We start from the raw sequence: 17,523 nt of genomic DNA on the forward strand, positions 1-17,523 counted from the left end.
CAGCTCGGGGCCTTCCCATCTAGATAAGGGCTTTCTTTTCAGTGCCTGTTCCCCACAGGACTCGCTCTAAATGGCCCTGACTGTTCGCCCGAATCGTCTGTGAGTCTTTTTATAGCTTCCGCTGTCATTTTCATTGACCCCTTAATCGTTAAATCTGAAAGTGATCTGTAGCGAGCCTCTCTTTTTAGCACGAATCTGTTTCCAGTTCTGGGTTTTTTCCTAGTGATGGACCACTGTGTTTCCGGGTGTGGGCAGAGCTGTTGAGAGCTGCCAAGCTACTGTTAAAAAAAAAAAAAAAGCCTGAGTGTTTTACATTCTTTTAAACTGAATCAAGCCTATTGTCATGGGGTTACAATGGACAAGAGTGGGTATCTTCAGAGTAGTGGTTGGAGTTCATTTATTCATTCAACAAGTATTTGTGGAGTACCTGCTGTGTGCTAGCACTGGCCAGTAGAAATGAAACGTGAGCCACATACGTAATTTAAAATGTTCCGGTAGCTGCATACAAAAAGTGAAACAGGTGAAATTAATTTTAAAACTATATCTTTGTCAGTCCAACATGTCTAAAACATCATTTCGATATGTAATCATGATTACTAATATATTTTAGACTTTTTTTTTGGTATTAAGTCTTCAAGATGAGATGTATATTATATACATAATCTTAATTTGGACTCACCACATTTTCATTGGTTAGTAGCCACGTGTGGCTAGTGGTTACTGTCTTGGACAGCACAGCCCAATAGCCATGAACAGATAAGTTTGGGCTGGGGGTGGGGAAGAGATGGACAATAAATACATAAAAATGACAAGTGCCATCAAGAAAAGATAGATGAGCGATAGTTATAAAGAAAATTTAATGGAGTGAGAGGAAAGTGACTGGGCCATTTTACTTGTTTATTTTTTTAAAATATATTTTTATTGATTTTGGAGAGGAAGGGAGGGGGGAGAGAGAGAGATAGAAACATCAATGATGAGAATCATTGATCAGCGGCCTCCTGCGCACCCCACACTGGGGATCGAGCCCGCATCTCAGACATGTGCCCTGACAGGGAATTGAACCAAGACCTCCTGGTCCATAGGTCGATACTCAACCACTGAGTCACACCAGCCAGCCTAACTGGGCCACTTTAGATTGTGAGGCCAGGAAGGCTTCTGAGAAGGCGACATCAGCACCAGCCCTGAAGGGTGAGATGGAACAGCCAGGCAAAGATCTGGGGCCCGCCAGGCAGCGTTTCCCAGGCCGATGGACCATCTAATGCAGTGGTTCTCGACCTTCTGGCCCTTTAAATACAGTTCCTCATGTTGTGACCCAACCATAAAATTATTTTCGTTGCTACTTCATAACTGTAATATTGCTACTGTTATGAATCGTAATGTAAATATCTCATATGCAGGATGGTCTTAGGTGACCCCTGTGAAAGGGTTGTTCGACCGCCAAAGGGGTCGCGACCCACAGGTTGAGAACCGCTGATAATGTAATGATCCTGAGGCAGGACCAATCACCTTGCTTTCTGCTGCCTGGAGTCATAGCTTTCATCTCCATGTTAAGGCGAATCTCCTTTCACAGACAAGGCCCATCATGAATATCTTTCCATCCAGCCTGTGTGTCCACACACATCCCAGTGTTTAATTAGAAAACCCTGATCTTTTTCACCAAGGAGGGCCATGGCAGGTGCCGTCCCAGATGAAGCTGGATCCCCGTGGCTCTGGTTGTGTAAGCTCTGTACTAATTGCAGCTTTCTTTCCCAGCAGCCAATTTTAGTTGGGGCCCAGACTCTCCCTTCAGAATTTCCTTCGTTCTAGAAATGAAGAAGGGAGAGGAGTCACTGGGTTCTTTCTTCTTTTAGCTCCTGGATTCCTGAGCCTGAAATAGCAAGAGGTTAAATCCCCAAATCACAGAATTAGAGTGTGAAATCTGGGAATAGCTCATGTTTAAGAAGCATTTCATGTGAAATGTTTGGCACAGGCATCATAATAGTTTAAGGGGCTTCATTTTATTTATATATAAGGAAGGTATATCATGTATATTTATTCAACAAATATTTACTAACTGCCTGTTCTCTGCCAGGAACTCTGCTAGGAACTGGGGGTAAACATACAAGGTCCTTGCTCCCGTGGAGTTGATGTCCTAGTTGGGGAAGATAGTTAATAATCAAATTAGTGATTGTGCTGTAAAGAAAAGTGAGAAGCCCTAGCCAGTTTGGCTCAGTGGATAGAGCATCGGCCTGTGGACAAGGGCCCCAGGTTCGATTCCGGTCAAGGGCACATGCCCGGGTTGTGGGCTCGACCCCCAGTAGGGGGCGTGCAAGAGGCAGCCGATCAATGATTCTCTCTCATCATTGATGTTTCTAAAAAAAAGAAAAGTGAGTCCTAATGGGTTTGGCTCAGTGGATAGAGCGTCATCCTGTGGACTCAAGGGTCCCAGGTTCGATTCCGGTCAAGGGCATGTACCTTGGTTGCAGGCACATCCCCAGTAGGGAGTGTGCAGGAGGCAGCTGATCGATGTTTCTCTCTCATTGATGTTTCTAACTCTCTATCCCTCTCCCTTCCTCTCTGTAAAAAATCAATAAAATATATTTTTTAAAAAAAGAAAGAAAAGTGAGAAGTTGAAGTTGTGAAAGAGATTGACTTGGGGGTCAGAGAAGGGCTCTCTGAGGAGCTACCATTTAAGCTGAGACCTGAATGAAGAGAAGGCACCAGCCCCAGAGGCATTCCTGGGGATGAGAATAGCTGGTGCAAAGGCCCTGGGGTTGGAACTAATGGAGCACAGTGAAGGGTGAGAGAAGGCTAGTTAGTATGCTAGAGCCAGGAGCAAGAAGAGCAATAGAAGCCCAGGTGAGAGACAAGGCAGGGGCCAGTTTCTGCAGGACTCTGAGGGCAGGGTGAGGAGTTTGTATTTTAGTCTAAGAGTGATTGAAGCGGATTACTTTGGAAGGTGAGGAGAATGGATGGTAGGGGCCAGAGCGGGAGCTAGGAGAGCAGTTGGAAGGCTGCTTAGAGAGAGAGGATGATGTTGCATAGATTAGAATAGTAGCCATGGAGATGAAGGGAAGTTAGGTTTGGCAAGTCTCTTGGAAAAAGATTTGATAGAACTTGCTAAGCAGCGGTTCTCAACCTGTGGGTCGCAACCCCTTTGGAGGTCGAACGACCTTTTCACAGGGGTCGCCTAAGACCATCCTGCATATCAGATATTTACATGACGATTCATAACAGTAGCAACATTACAGTTATGAAGTAGCAACGAAAATAATTTTATGGTTGGGTCACAACATGAGGAACTGTATTTAAAGGGCCAGAAGGTTCAGAACCACTGTGCTAGTGGATTTGGATTGGGAGGTGAAGAAAAGAGAAAAGTCAAGGATGACCCCTTTTCATATTATGTAGAGCCTCCGTGGTGTTCCAGAGGATGGCTAGTGTGCATGGGGAGGAAGTGAACCATGTGTAAATATAGTCCGGATGGAGTCATGAAATTTGTCATTGTCCGTGTCATTTAGTATTGTGCACATACGGGGTCTCAGCCTCGGCACTACTGACATTTTGGGCCAGAAAATGCTTCATGTGGGGGCTGACTTCTGGATTGTAGGATGCTTAGCAGCACCCACGGCCTCCACCCCTTACATAGCAGTAGCACCACCCCCAGTTATGACAACAAAAGTGTCTCCAGACATGCCACGTGTGCCCAGGGGGCAAAATTACCCCCGTTGAGAACCACTGGGCTACAAGGAGAAGGCATTAACAGATTAGGGCTGTGTCACTATATGGAAATATCTGGAAGGAGCTGTTGCAGGATTGCTGCATAACTTTAAGAGATCTGTTTTGGATTTAAAATATACAGTAAAATATTCTTGTCATGTAAACATTCGCATCCAGAGGAATATGCTTCTACAGAAAAATAATGATATAAATGAAAGGATCACGTGTACAAACACAAATTTCTAGGAGGAATTACCGGGGTCTATACAAACACCAGTGTAGACTTAATATTTTAAAACCTAGATTTACATACAGAACCTCAGGGAATGAATATAAAGGAAACTTCCTTAAATGGCAAAGCCACCAAAGGCTTGATATGATTATATGCACTTATATGTGCATCTTTACCATCTGTTTCATTGAATCCAAGATATGGATCATATTGGCCTATGTATCACTGAGAAAAAAAACACTGCCTGTGTAACCATGAAACGTCATCACTTGTGAGACATAACCTGATTTCATGGAGGTCAAAATGTGAGAAGACATCAAGATGTGTTCTAGGATATATGAACTATGGGGTGCTTAAGTTAGTTTCTATCTGGTAACGGCTATAAAAGGGTCAAAGTCTCGGAACTGTTAAAGTGGAACATACACACCAGGAAGTGAGCTCATGCAGGAGGGAAGCCAGTTATTATATTAGTATGTGTCACCATTACACATCATCGTGGTCAGAAAATCAATTCCGAGGGCCTTTAACTTACGAGCTTCACCAGCCATGGAGACCTTCCAGTGGAGGAGGAAATGAAACCAGGGCCTGCCCTTCCTGTCGATGGAGAAGCACCTTCCCAGCACTTAACTCCTCACAAGGTGCTGTCCTAGGCCCGACAGACCCAAAGATTAAATCGTCTTGCTGTTTCTGAACAAAGATGCTTACATTCTGCAGGCGGGGGAGGCGCAGAGGGAAATTGGCTATTACAGGAGAGAATGAAATAAGCAGAGAAATAAGTATTTCTACTCTGATAGTGTGAGATCAGGGTATGCTTCCCAGTTGCTAATCTAGGTGGGATTCTCCAAAGCAGAAAAGGAGTCCAGCTGTGAATGAGCATGAGCTACTCCGGGCTTGACTCTGGTCTAAGCAAGAGGAAGCAGGGCAAGTGCTGAACATTTGATTTTAGTCTTGATGATGGGGGTGGGGGTGGGGGGCGGAGGGAGGGCATGAGTTTCAGATAACTCTTTTCTCCCAGGAGCGGGCTCTTTTGAGGAGAATTTAAATACATTTGAAAGCCTCCTAATCTGCACCATCTAACAGTCTTGCCTGGGCTAGTCCTGATCTGGTCCTCTCCTTTCTTCCTCTTCAGGCATTCATAGGAAAATGAGGCCTCTGGTCACTGGGTTTACCCTTCCAAAGGTTACTGAGTCATGGGTAACCAGCAGAGGGGAGTGCCAGAGCTGAGTAACCACGGTGGAATGTGGCCTTTGGCTACTGGTACTGCCCCAGGTCACTTAAGTGGCAGTTCCCTCCCAGAATCCCACCCGTGCCATGGTGAGACAGTGGCTTTCTGGGTCTGAGTCAGGGCGGTGAGGAGGGAAGTGAGAGTGCTGGTTTGAAGCATGCTCTCTCCTGTCCCAGAGGAACCGCTGCTGCTGGCCGAACTCAAGCCCGGGCGCCCCCACCAGTTCGATTGGAAGTCGAGCTGTGAAACCTGGAGTGTCGCCTTCTCTCCAGATGGCTCCTGGTTTGCTTGGTCGCAAGGACACTGCATTGTCAAGCTGATCCCCTGGCCGCTGGAGGAGCAGTTGTAAGTACTCTGGCCTCCCAAGGCAGGAGGCAGTCCTCACGCGCCGAGGAACGGGAGCGCTTATTCAAACTACTACCTGCTCTTGGGTCTTGCTGCCTGAGAATAGGAGAGGGAAACGGCGGGACAGTTCAGGAATCCGCCACCGGACTCACAGAGCCCCACGTGCAGGACGTGGGAAAATTAATTCCATCGAGATTACGTTGGCCCCAAGTTTTTAAAAACAGATTCATTGAGGTATAATTTACCCACCATACAATTTGCCCATTTAAAGTGTATCTATCACCATGACTAATCTTAGAACATTTTCATTACTAATAAAAGAAACCTACATCCCTAAGCCAGCACCCTCCAAACCCCTCTACTCGCCAGCCCTGAGTAGCCACTAATCTACTTTCTGTCGTTATAGATTGCCTATTCTGAACATTTCATATCAATCAGATAATACGTAGACTTTTTTGACTGGCTTCGTTCACTCAGTGTTTTCAGTTATTTATGTTGATGCATGTATCAGTACTTTATTTCCTTTCATTGCCGAATATTCCATTGTATGGAGATAACCACATTTTGTTTATACATTTATCAATCGGTGGACTTTGGGTTGTTTTCACCTTTGACTATTATAAAGAATGCTGCTATGAACATCTATGTACAAGTCTTTGTGTGGACATGTTGTTACCAGAAAGGGGACCTGGCCCTTGGTGGTTCTTGGTGCAGGAAAAATTTCACAACACGAGCCCGGATGACTATGAGGGAACATTTATTAAAGCTGGGGTCGCAAAACAAGACAGGACCCGGCATTGCAGAAGCAACAGGAGAGCCGAGGCTGGGCTGCCTTAGCTCTCTGGGAAGTCAGCGAAAAGGGCGCCTTGGGAACAGGTTCAGGGGACTAGCCTTTGACGACTGAGCTGCTGCCGCCCGTTGCTCCCCAGGTGCAAGTCTTGTGGGTCCTTTGGGGTGTAGGAGATGCATGCTCGTGGGGGAAAGAAGAAGGGAAGGGAATGGCAGGGGCTGCTCCCTAGACCAGCGGTTGCCAACCCTTCCGGACCTCACGGACCACCGGTTGGCCCGCTGCTCCAAAGGTTTCCTTAAACCAGCGGTTGCCAACCCTTCCGGACCTCACGGACCACCAGTGGTCTGGGGACCACCGGTTGGCGACCACTGCCCTAGACCCAGAGCACGCCCTGGGTCCTTTGTCTTGAGACTTTATCTCAAAGGCGGGAAGGTCTCAGGGGAGGGTCTCCACAGAATATTCATCAGTCTTCTAGGTGTGCCCATCCAGGTTCCTGGTCTTTACTGATTGGTCAGTGTTAGGGCTGAGAGTTGTCAGTCATCGTGGCTGGTCCTGGTGTCGCCCACCTGGTTTTGCTGCTTTTCTTGGTCTGGAGGCTGGAATACAGCTGAGGCCTAGATGTTATTTCTAGGAAGGTGACCTCCTGTATCTACTGTAAATTGCTTTGCGAGTTTGTTCAGCTAACTGCCTCAGTTTCCCTATTGCATTTGTCCTGGCTTACTGGCCTGTCTCAATATGATTTCATATGTTTTCTGTGTTTAACCGTTTGAGGAACTATCAGACTTTTTCAAAGTGGCTCTACCGTTTTACAATCCCACCAGCAATGTGTGAGTTTAAGAAATTTTCACATCCTCCCCAACACTTGCTATTGTCTGTCTTTGTGATTGTAGCCCAGCCGCCCTGGTTGGTATGAAGTGGCCTCTTACTGTGGTTCTGATGTGCATTTCCTTGATGGGCACTGATGTTGAGCACCTTTCCATGTGCTTATTGGCCCTTCGTATATCTGCTTTGGAGAATTGTCTACTCAGAGCCTTTGCCCATTTTAAAATAGGGTGTTGTCTTTTCATTATCTACCACGTTTAGTTTCTGATATTTTTCTTTCTTTGGGCTGGACAGGTCCAGCGTCTGAAAGCTCTGAGCCCCCAGTCAGTGGCCCAGCATTTGCATTTTTCATTTGTCCCAGGGTAACTCTGTCTGCATTTATGTTTTCAACCAACATTTGTTGCAAATCTTCTTTGCCTAAAACTGAGCCAGGGGCGAGAATCCTAAATAAACCAAACACACAGCCTGTGCCCTTGAGGCTTTCATTTGTTTTGCTTTAGGCATTTCTTATAAATTGTATATTAGATTTAAGTTTTTTAGAAGTTTAGTCTGAAATGTGTTGCCTTGATAATAGGTAAAGCTGATGAGAGTTTGCTGAGATGGGTACTCTGTACACTGTTGGGGTTGAGGGGTAAATTTGTGCACTTTCTGGAAGGAAATCTATTTGACAATAGGCATTAAAGACCTTAAAAATGTCCTAACAGTGATTAGGAATCTCAGAAACGGGCTCATCTATTTACATGCATCATGAAATTAATTATATAGTAGTTAAAATCAGAAACAGCTACAAATTGGATGATGAGACAATGGTTAAGGACATTATGGCATCTATATATATAAATCCCTAATATGCAAATAGACCGAATGGCGGGCCAACCAACTGGTCAGTATGATGTGCGCTGACCACCAGGGGGCGCGCACAGAACATGGCGGGCATTGGCAGCAGGTGGCACAATGGGGAACATGGCAGACATCAGCCATGGCGGGATGGTGGAGCAGGTGAGCGGGGGCACCAGACCAAGGCGGGGCACCAGTCACTGTCATCGGGGCAAGCCTTTGGTGGTTACTGAAAATTCTTTGCTCCCCCACACCATGGTCCTGCCTGGTGCTTGCACCTGCTGCCGGTGCTGGCCTGCTCACACCTGCTGCCAGCAACGGCCCTGCTCTTACTCACTGCTGGTGCCTGATGCAGGTCCAGATCACTCCGTGCCGTCTGTGGGTGCAAGTGGTGGCTGCCAGCCTCGATCGCCCCTCAGGGCTTCTCCATCTCCCCCTGCTCCTGAGGGGTGATCAGGGCAGTAGCTGCTGCTCGCACCTGCTGACAGTGCCGGCCCTGCTCGCACCAGCTGCTGGCATTGGCCCCAATGGCTCCACGCCGTCAACGGGTGTGAGCAGGGCCGGCGCCCTCAGCATGTGGGAGCAGTGGCGGTGGTAGCAGGGCTGCCAGCAGATAGGGGACTGGGGGCCATGGCGGGAGGGGCTGGGCGGGGGTGTAGAGGATGGGCCAAGACCCGCCCCTGTGCCCACCACAGCCTCGCGGCCCACAGTTCCTTTCAAGGTGCACAAATTCGTGCACTGGGTGCCTAGTTTTTATATATTTTAGCAGCTGTCAAAGATTGTGTGTATTTTTTAATAAATCTTTATTGTTGAAAGTATTATATATGTCCCTTTTTCCCTCCATTGCCCTCTTCCACCCTCCTCTCCCTCAAGCCTTTACCACCCTATTGTCTGTGTCTATAGGTTATGCATATACGCATATGAGTTCATTGATTTATCTCTTTTCCCCTCCACCCTCCCCTGCCTTCCCTCTGAGGATTGAGCCTGTTTGATGTTTCTATGTCTCTGGGTCTATTTTTGTTCATCAGTTTATGTTGTTCATTAGATTCCACATATGAGTGAGATCATGTGACACTTATCTTTCTCCATCCATGCTGTTGCAAATAAATAATAAGAGTTCTTTCTTTTTTACAGCTGCGTAGTATTCCATTGTGTAGATGTACCACAGTTTATTAATCCACTCATCTGCTGATGGGCACTTGGGCTGTTTCCAGATCTTAGCTATGGTGAATTGTGCTGCTATGAACATAGGGGTGCATCCTTTCAGATTGGTGTTTCTGATTTCTTGGGATATATTCCTAGAAGTGGGATCAGTGGGTCAAATGGGAGTTCCATTTTTAATCTTTTGAGGAAATTCCATACTGTTCTCCACAGTGGCTGCACCAGTCTGCATTCCCACCAGCAGTGCACAGGGTTTCCTTTTCTCCACATCCTCGCCAACACTTGTCGTTTGTCGATTTGTTGATGATAGCCATTTTAACAGGTATAAGGTGGTACCTCATTGTCATTTTGATTTGCAATTCTCAGATGATCAGTGACTTTGAGCACTTTTTCATATGTCTCTTGGCATTCTGTATGTCCGTTTTGGAGAAGTGTCTATTTAGGTCCTTTGCCCATTTTTTAATTGGATTGTTTGTCTTCCTTTTGTTAAGTTGTATGAGTTCCCTGTGGATTTTGGAGGTTAACCCAAATATGTTCTCCCATGGGGTGAACACTCTTGTTATTTTATTGATGGTTTCTTTTGTTGTGCAGAGGCTCTTTATTTTGATGTAGTCCCATTTGTTTATTTTCTCCTTAATTTCCATTGTCCTAGGAGATGTATCCGTAAACATATTGCTACAAGATGTCTGAGATTTTGCTGCCAGTGGTTTCTTCTAGGATTTTTATGGCTTCATGTCTTACATTTAAGTCTTTTATCCATTTTAAGTTTATTTTGGTGTATGGTGTAAGTTGGTGGTCTAATTTCATTTTTTTGCTTATATCTGTCCAATTTTCCCAACACCATTTATTGAAGAGACTATCTTGACTCCTTTGTCAAATATAAATTGAGCATAATGACTTAGGTCAATTGCTGGGTTCTCTGTTCTGTTCCATTGGTCTATATATCTGTTCTTATGCCAGTACCAGGCTGTTTTGAGTTAAGTGGCTTTGTAATATAACTTGAAATCTGGTATTGTGATTCCTCCAACTTTGTTTTTCTTTCTTAAGATTGCTGCAGCTATTCGGGGTCTTTTTTGATTGTATATAAATTTTTGGAATATTTGTTCTAGCTCTGTGAAATATGCTCTTGGTATTTTAATAGGGATTGCCTTGAATCTGTAGATTGTCTTGGGTAATATGGACATTTTAATGATGTTGATTCTACCAATCCATGAACATGGCATATTCTTCCACTTGCGTATATCTTCCTCTATCTCTTTTTTCAATGTCTTGTAGTTTTCCGTGTGTGTGTGTGTGTGTGTGTGTGTGTGTGTGGTGTGTGTGTGTGTGTGTGTGTGTGTTTTGTTGTTGTTTTTTTAGTCGTGATTTTCGGTTCCTTCTATAGTCAGTTAAATAATGCCAAGGTCATTTATTGTTGTTGTTGTTGTTTTTTAAATATGTTTTTATTGATTTCAGAGAGAGGGAGAGGGAAAGAGAGATTGAAATGTCTATAATGAGAGAGAATCATTGATTGGCTGCCTCCTGCATGCCCTCTACTGGGGATGCAGCCCACAACCCAGGCATGTGCCCTTGACCAGAATCGAACCTGGGACTCTTCAGTCCGCAGGCTGTATCCATTGAGCCAGACTGGATAGGGCCATTCATTGTTTATTGATCCACTCACTCGTAAGTACAGGGGACTAAACTTCACATCCAGAATTAAGTCTGATATAAATCTATAGTCTGAAAAAGTTTTTAAAAGCATAAAATGGCCTTGGCCAGGTGGCTCAGTTGGCTGGAATGTCGTTCTGTACACCAAAAAGGTTGCCGGTGATTCCTGGTCAGGGCACATACCTAGATTGCAGGTTTGGTCCCTGGTTGGGTGCAGCCAATCGATGTTTCTCTCTTTCTCTCTCTCTCAGTTCCTTTCTCTAAAATCAGTCAACATATCCTCAGATGAGGATTTTTTAAAAAGCATAAAATGAAATATGTGGGCTTTTTTCCTAAAAGTGATTTTTGTACTTAAATATATACAGTATTATAGGTAAATATAGTCTTCCCATATTAACTATTAATAGCCTCACTTCCAAATTTTCCCCACATTTCTGTTATTTTTATAATTCAAAATAATTGTTAAGTCCTTTAAAAAAGGAGGAGTCTGGGGCATTTATGATCTTCTTAGGATTGTTACACCTTTAAAAAATATTTTTATTGATTTCAGAGAGGAAGGGAGGAGGGGGAGAGAGATAGAGGAACATCAGTGATGAGAGAGAATCACTGATAGGCTGCCTCCGCACGCCCCCTACTGGGGATTGAGCCCACAACCTGGGCATGTGCTCTGATGGGAATTGAACCTTGATCTCCTGGTTCTTAGGTCACACCGGGCAGGCCCAGGATTGTTACACATTTTAAAATGTCATATGTGCTTTTGATATGGAGCAAATAATTGATACTAACCAAATAGTTGTAATACTTTTAGAAATAAACTTTTTAGAAACTTTAATTTCAGTGAAGTTCTCCCAATGAGCCTATCTTGCCCCTAGTTACCCCTTTTCAAGCTGCACCTCCTCACCTCCCATGTAGCTCATCCCTTGATTCATTGACAGACTCAGAAGTCCAGGGGATCAGTTGAGCAGTAAGCTAGGATTCCCAAGACTTACTTATGGTCTGGTTCCAGATCTGCCCCTGATTTGGGGACCACAGGAAAGTCAACTCTACCCCTAAGGTGGAGATTTTAGTATCTTTCTAGAGAAATTAAATATATGATATTAAAATGATTTAACATATTAATGTGCCTTAATTTCTTTGGAATAAAGTAGCTATAAAAGTATCCCTTAATTCAAATACAGAAATTAGGATTTTATAAAAAATAAAACAAATATAACTTTGGAGGGTCACGCCGTTCTGTGAAGTTTTTCCATAGCCTGCCTTTTACGTGCTTTTTCCCTGGATGGCAAACTCAGGCTCCTGTGCCAGGGCCAGGCAGGTCTGCGATGTGTGTGGGGCCATGTGTGGGTTGGGCAGGCCCAATCAAAAAGATACTCATTATCACATCCACATGTTTTGTCAGAATAACAAAATCTCAGACTATATTGGGCCATTTAGACCAGGGGTCAGCAATTTTTTTCTGTAAAGGCCCAAATAGTAAATATTTTCGGTTTTGTAGGCCATGTGTCTGTCAGCGGCACTCAGCTAGGCCGTTACAGCATCAAAGCACCCATAGAAAACAGGGGAGCACATGAGCGTGGTGGTATTCCATTAAAACTTTATTTATAAAATCAGGCTGCTGGCCTAGGCAGAGCTTGCCGACCTCTGATTTAGATTAATAGAGCTTTAGAGCCAAAGGAGGCTACATTGCTTCCATCCCTCCTAGCTTTATAGGTGAGCTTGGTTAAATGTTTTTAGTCTGTTTCAACCACACAACTGACAAACATGTGATTTCCTTCCTTTTGGGGACAAATGTAGTACCTAAAAAGGTCCCGCTACATCTGTGTGGTCTAGGATTTCTCATGGAACTCAGCTCCAGCTTTGTCATCTCCATTTCCCCTAGTTTGATATGCCCCAGGGTGCGGTCAAGGTCATGTAGGAAAGTAGGACCTCATGCTCACACTGATCAAGTGCATCACCAGCAGGAAACATCAGGTGTTCTGGCTGAACCTCCGGCTGTCTAACTGCTCATGCCTTTGAGATACTGGCTGCCAGGCGAGTGGTGGAGGGCCCAGTAGTTAGGGACCGAGTGTTAAAGTAGAAAGTTAAAGGAAGAGGCTCCAGTTGCTCAGTGCACCCCTGAGTGGTTCTGTGGGTTCTTTCTCTCTGTGGACTATCCTGCTGGTTGGAAGTAAATGAAAGAGCCTTATTAATTGGTTGGAACATAGCGAGTGAAGGCAGAAATCAGTGTGTACCAAGCCAAGTGGGGGCAGGAAAAGGGTATATTTCCCTGCTGCTTGGTAGTTTTCTAAGCTAGAGATGGGAGGCTCCTCAGGCAGGAGAGCTGCGGATGGCTAGCGAGGCTCAGTTCTGTCCTAGCTCCAGACCTGCCGCGCGCTTGCTTTCCCGTGGGAAACGCTGAGTGCGCCTTTCCTTTCCCACACCACCCCCAGAGGACTCGCTCCCACAGGCAGGCCCCCATTGCAGGGCTGTCCCAGATGGGATGAGCCAAGGCCAGGGAAGCCTCTGTTACACGAATTCGAAAACGAAAAGTCACACCAGAATTCACCGAAGCCCAGCTTGTTGCCAGGACTTTCAAGTCTTAGATACCCAGGATGAAAAGTGGGTTCACTTGGTGACAGTTTCGTACTCATTAAGAACTCTCTACCTCCCCAGCATCCCTAAAGGGTTTGAAGCCAAAAGCCGAAGCAGCAAAAATGATACAAAAGGGCGAGGCAGCCCGAAGGAGAAGACTCTGGACTGTGGGCAGATTGTGTGGGGTTTGGCCTTCAGCCCGTGGCCTTCTCCGCCCAGCAGGAAGCTCTGGGCACGCCACCATCCCCCAGGGCCAGACGCCTCCTGCCTGATCCTCGCGACGGGGCTCAACGATGGGCAGATCAAGATCTGGGAGGTGCAGACAGGTAGGTCGTTTCTGGCTGGCACAAGGTCCTGGAGGCTCGTGTGCATGTCCTCAGCGGGGGCTTGAAGGGCCCCAGCCCCCCAGTCGGCTGAGGGGTGCAGCTGTGACGGGCAGACCAGGTGCCATCTCTCCCACTGACCGAATGCTCCTGCTGCCCCGCTAGGGCTCCTGCTTTTGAATCTTTCCGGCCACCAAGATGTTGTGAGAGATCTGAGCTTCACACCCAGCGGCAGTTTGATTTTGGTCTCTGCGTCTCGGGACAAGACTCTGCGCATCTGGGACCTGAATAAACATGGTATGGAGGTGATGAACTCCCGGGACTCCTAAAATACTATGTTTGCTCCTTTCCCTACTTGACCTGTGTCATTTTTACCCAGAGTAGTGTTTCTCCATCTTTTTTTCTATTCTTGTTTCTTCAGGAGCCTTTTCCGACAATTTTTTCTTAATCACTCCCCCTCATCCCTTGAAGATTTTAATTCTGTATATCTGTCTGTTGATTGAATACATATTTATACACTGTAAGGAAAAAACTGAGATTTTTTTAAACCAATAGAACCAGTTTTTGCCACTGTTGATCTCACCTTTATTGAAAATACGGTGATGGGGAATACCTTTCCCACCATGGCATCACTGACATTTTGGGCTGCATAATTCTTTGTTATGGGCTCTACCCTGTAGATGCCAGCAGCACCCTCTACAGTCGTGACAACCACATGTGTGCAGACATTGCCAGTGTCCACGTGGAAGGCATAGTCTCCCCAGTTGAGAACCGCTGATCTAGAGGAAGTCATCCTCCCTGGGCACTTCCTGTTAGAAGTAAAGTTTCTTTGTGAAGTAGAATCGAGGTCTAGAAGAATTGTCTCAGGCTCGAGGGGGTCAGCTTTTATGCAATTCTGCCTTGAACAGAATTATAGAGGAGCAGCCCAGTGAAGAATTCCGCACGTCTCTGGTGTTGATCCTCGAACTGGAAGGTGACACGGGGAAGGGGAATTCATTAACAGGTCATTCCTCCCCCACCTGGGTGGGCACGCGGAGGCTGGAGGGAGGTGGGAAGAGGAAATGGTGATGCGGGCAGTTCATGAAGAGACACACTCATCCCTGATGATGCAAAGGCACCGCACTCTTGCCTGAGCCATGGCTGTTCTCTAAACCGTGACAGAGGCCCTGTCTGTTTCCCTCTTAGAAACAAGTCCAGTAATTTGTCAAAACAGCTGAGGCGGAGGTGTGTGTAGTTTCCTCACCTGAGGGCCCCTCGTCACTAAGAGACCTCTGTCCAGTTCCTCCCGTTACTGCGGGGCTCGTAGTCATACCATCCAAGCTAGGCCTGCTGACCGGGAGGGTTATTCAGAGGCAGTGCCACCATTGAAGGCAGGTTCTGGAAGTGGCTTTGAAAATCACTTGGTGGTTGGGAAGCTGCGGGTGACAGAGTGGGCAGAATCACTAGAGCAATTATTAGGGCTTTTCAAACAGGAGGGGAATAAGGCAGTGTTCCCAGGTATTGGGCCCTGCCCTACCTGACGTGCCTTAATTTATTTAACACTCATGACGACCTCAGGGCAGGTGTACTGTTCTTGTTTGATAGCTGGAGAAACCATGACTGACTCTTAAAAATTTATATTTATCCACACATACCCATAAATTTATAAATGACCATATATATTCTTAAAATAAAAAATATATATTTTAAAGAATAAAATAGCATATATATATTTTATTTTATATATATATATATATATATATATATATATATATATATTTTTTTTTTTTTTTTTTTCTGCCCTGGTTGGGGTTTTTCAGTGGTTAGAGCGTCGGCCCAAGTACTGGAGGGTCTTAGGTTTGATTCCTGGTCAAGGTCACATACTTGGGTGTGGGTTTGCTCTCTGCCCCCAGTTGGGGGTCGGGGCACATGTGAGAGGCAACCAGTTCATGTGACTCTCTCACATCAATGTTTCTCTCTTCCCCCCCATCTTTCCCTTCCACTCTGAAAAGCAATGGAAAAAATCTCCTCAAGTGAGGATTAGCAAAACAAAAATATTTTTAAAGTTTTTTCCCTTTTATTTTAGCTTGATTCCCGCCCACGCCAGCCTTGCCATCTTTCTAATTCTCCCTTCGGTTGAATTCCTCCATAATCCCCCTGTAATCTTGTGTAGCCCATGCTAAGAGTCTTCCATATTTCTTTCCATATTTTGCTTACACTTGTATGACCCTATTCGGGCAATCACACTCTTACATTTATGGGTTTTGGAGTCATTATGTTTCACAAGAATGGAATCATAGTCTTTATATTTTTTTCCTGAATCTTGTTTTTTCATTAAAGATACTCCATGGGAAATCTAGATTCTTAATTTAATATGAATTAACAGGGTGGATCCACCTGTTACACTCTCTATTCACTCATTTCCCTATGGATGGGCATTTTGTTTTTTTCAAAAACTGAAACCTGGAGAGGTTGGTGAGTGATTTAGGATTGTGTGCTAAGTGAACAGCGGAGCCAGCGTTCAAGCCCAAGTTCGCCTGACTCCAGAACACGTGGCCCTGTAACTGCACCATTGCTCATCCAGACACCTGGGGTGGGGGGAGGGAGCGAGGGGGAGGGTGCGGAGTGAGAACCTTGTGGCGAGGGGGAAACCATTACAGAGAGAAGTGAAGATACACACTCTCAAATTCGGAAGGATGCTTCTAAGTATAATTGAGGTGGTTGGGGGACTGGAGAAGAATGTTCTTTGCTATCAAAGGGATCTATCGAACCTGATCTGTCTACACCGTTTGTCCTGATGATCCTGTGGAGTTTGGTGAAACAGTGGGCAGTGATTTCCCTTGGGTGTTAGAATATCATATTAATAGATTTCAGGCATTTAAATGGCAGGTTTTGTCATATTGCTTTCTCTGCATTAAAAAGTGGGCGGTGGCACTCAGTTGCTAGAGAACTGGGTGGGTGGCCCATCACTACCCTCAGTCTTCCTGCTTTGTGGTTTGAGACAGCTCACTGTCTGCCCCTTTGTCTGCCAGGTAAACAGATTCAGGTGTTGTCGGGCCATCTGCAGTGGGTTTACTGCTGCTCCATCTCCCCGGACTGCAGCATGCTTTGCTCTGCAGCTGGAGAAAAGTCGGTAAGTCTCACACATCAGGTGTTATTTCCTCTGTTGTGTTGGTTCGGCAAGCCCTGGAGGTGTTATAGTCGCCTTGTGTGTGAGAGGGTAAGTAAGCCCTCAAACCCTGTGTAACAGGTGGATCCACCCTGCCTCAAACCCTGCCTCCTGCATCCCTCCCTTTTGATTTGCACTTCGACATGAGCCAAAAGAGGAGGTTAAGTTTACGTAGATCGCTACCTTCATTGGAGGCCTGTTTGTCTTGACAAATGGGAAAGGGGTGCTTTTTAAATTTATTTTCCCCTTAGAGAGTCTATGATTTCAAAAGTTGCAACCCATGTATGGATCCAGATTTCCTTTGAACCATCTAGTTTATAGCTACCTAATTAGGCTTTTCATTTCAGATCATAAAATGTACAGCTACTTATTGAACTTTGCCCTGACATCCTGTCTGTTGTTTTTAAAGAAGTATTAGAAACCCAAGAATACTTTGGGAACAGTTTTGCATGGAGCTGTGTGCTGTGGCTGACTTGGGAAAGTTAAGAATTCACTGTTTGGTGCAGCCCAGGTGGTTAATCATTCATTGGAGGTTTGGAACTATGTGAAAGTGAGAGTTTTAAAGGAAAGAAAATAAAATCCTATTTGTAATGACTCTCAGGAATGTTGAAAGTGATGAGCTGTGTCCATGTGCAGTGGTGGGGCAGAGTCCCATGCTTCTGAAGCACACGGGCGTAAAATGGCACTGCAGATTCAGGTGTTGGTAGCCCTGGAGTTCACTCT

At 45.4% G+C, this 17,523-nt stretch overlaps 1 protein-coding gene across 1 annotated transcript; it reads left to right on the forward strand.

The window, feature by feature from the left end:
• Nucleotides 1-5,080: 5,080 nt before the first annotated feature.
• Nucleotides 5,081-16,893, forward strand: WSB2 (WD repeat and SOCS box containing 2). The gene is made up of 5 exons (XM_014462441.2): nucleotides 5,081-5,242; nucleotides 5,330-5,498; nucleotides 13,411-13,655; nucleotides 13,818-13,949; nucleotides 16,664-16,893. The coding sequence occupies exons 1-5, from the start codon at nucleotides 5,119-5,121 to the stop codon at nucleotides 16,876-16,878; spliced, it is 885 nt and encodes a 294-aa protein (XP_014317927.1). The 5' UTR covers nucleotides 5,081-5,118; the 3' UTR covers nucleotides 16,879-16,893.
• Nucleotides 16,894-17,523: the final 630 nt, after the last annotated feature.

This window comes from Myotis lucifugus, unplaced genomic scaffold (genome assembly GCF_000147115.1).
Source record: "Myotis lucifugus unplaced genomic scaffold, Myoluc2.0 scaffold_181, whole genome shotgun sequence".
NCBI lineage: Eukaryota > Metazoa > Chordata > Mammalia > Chiroptera > Vespertilionidae > Myotis > Myotis lucifugus.

Bases quoted from the DNA above. Each gene is read 5' to 3' on its own strand.
- WSB2 (XM_014462441.2), top strand. From the start codon at position 5,119: ATGGGTAACCAGCAGAGGGGAGTGCCAGAGCTGAGTAACCACGGTGGA. The intron at 5,243-5,329 runs GTGAGACAGTGG...CTCCTGTCCCAG, and splicing joins AGAATCCCACCCGTGCCATG to AGGAACCGCTGCTGCTGGCC. The intron at 5,499-13,410 runs GTAAGTACTCTG...CTACCTCCCCAG, and splicing joins TGGCCGCTGGAGGAGCAGTT to CATCCCTAAAGGGTTTGAAG.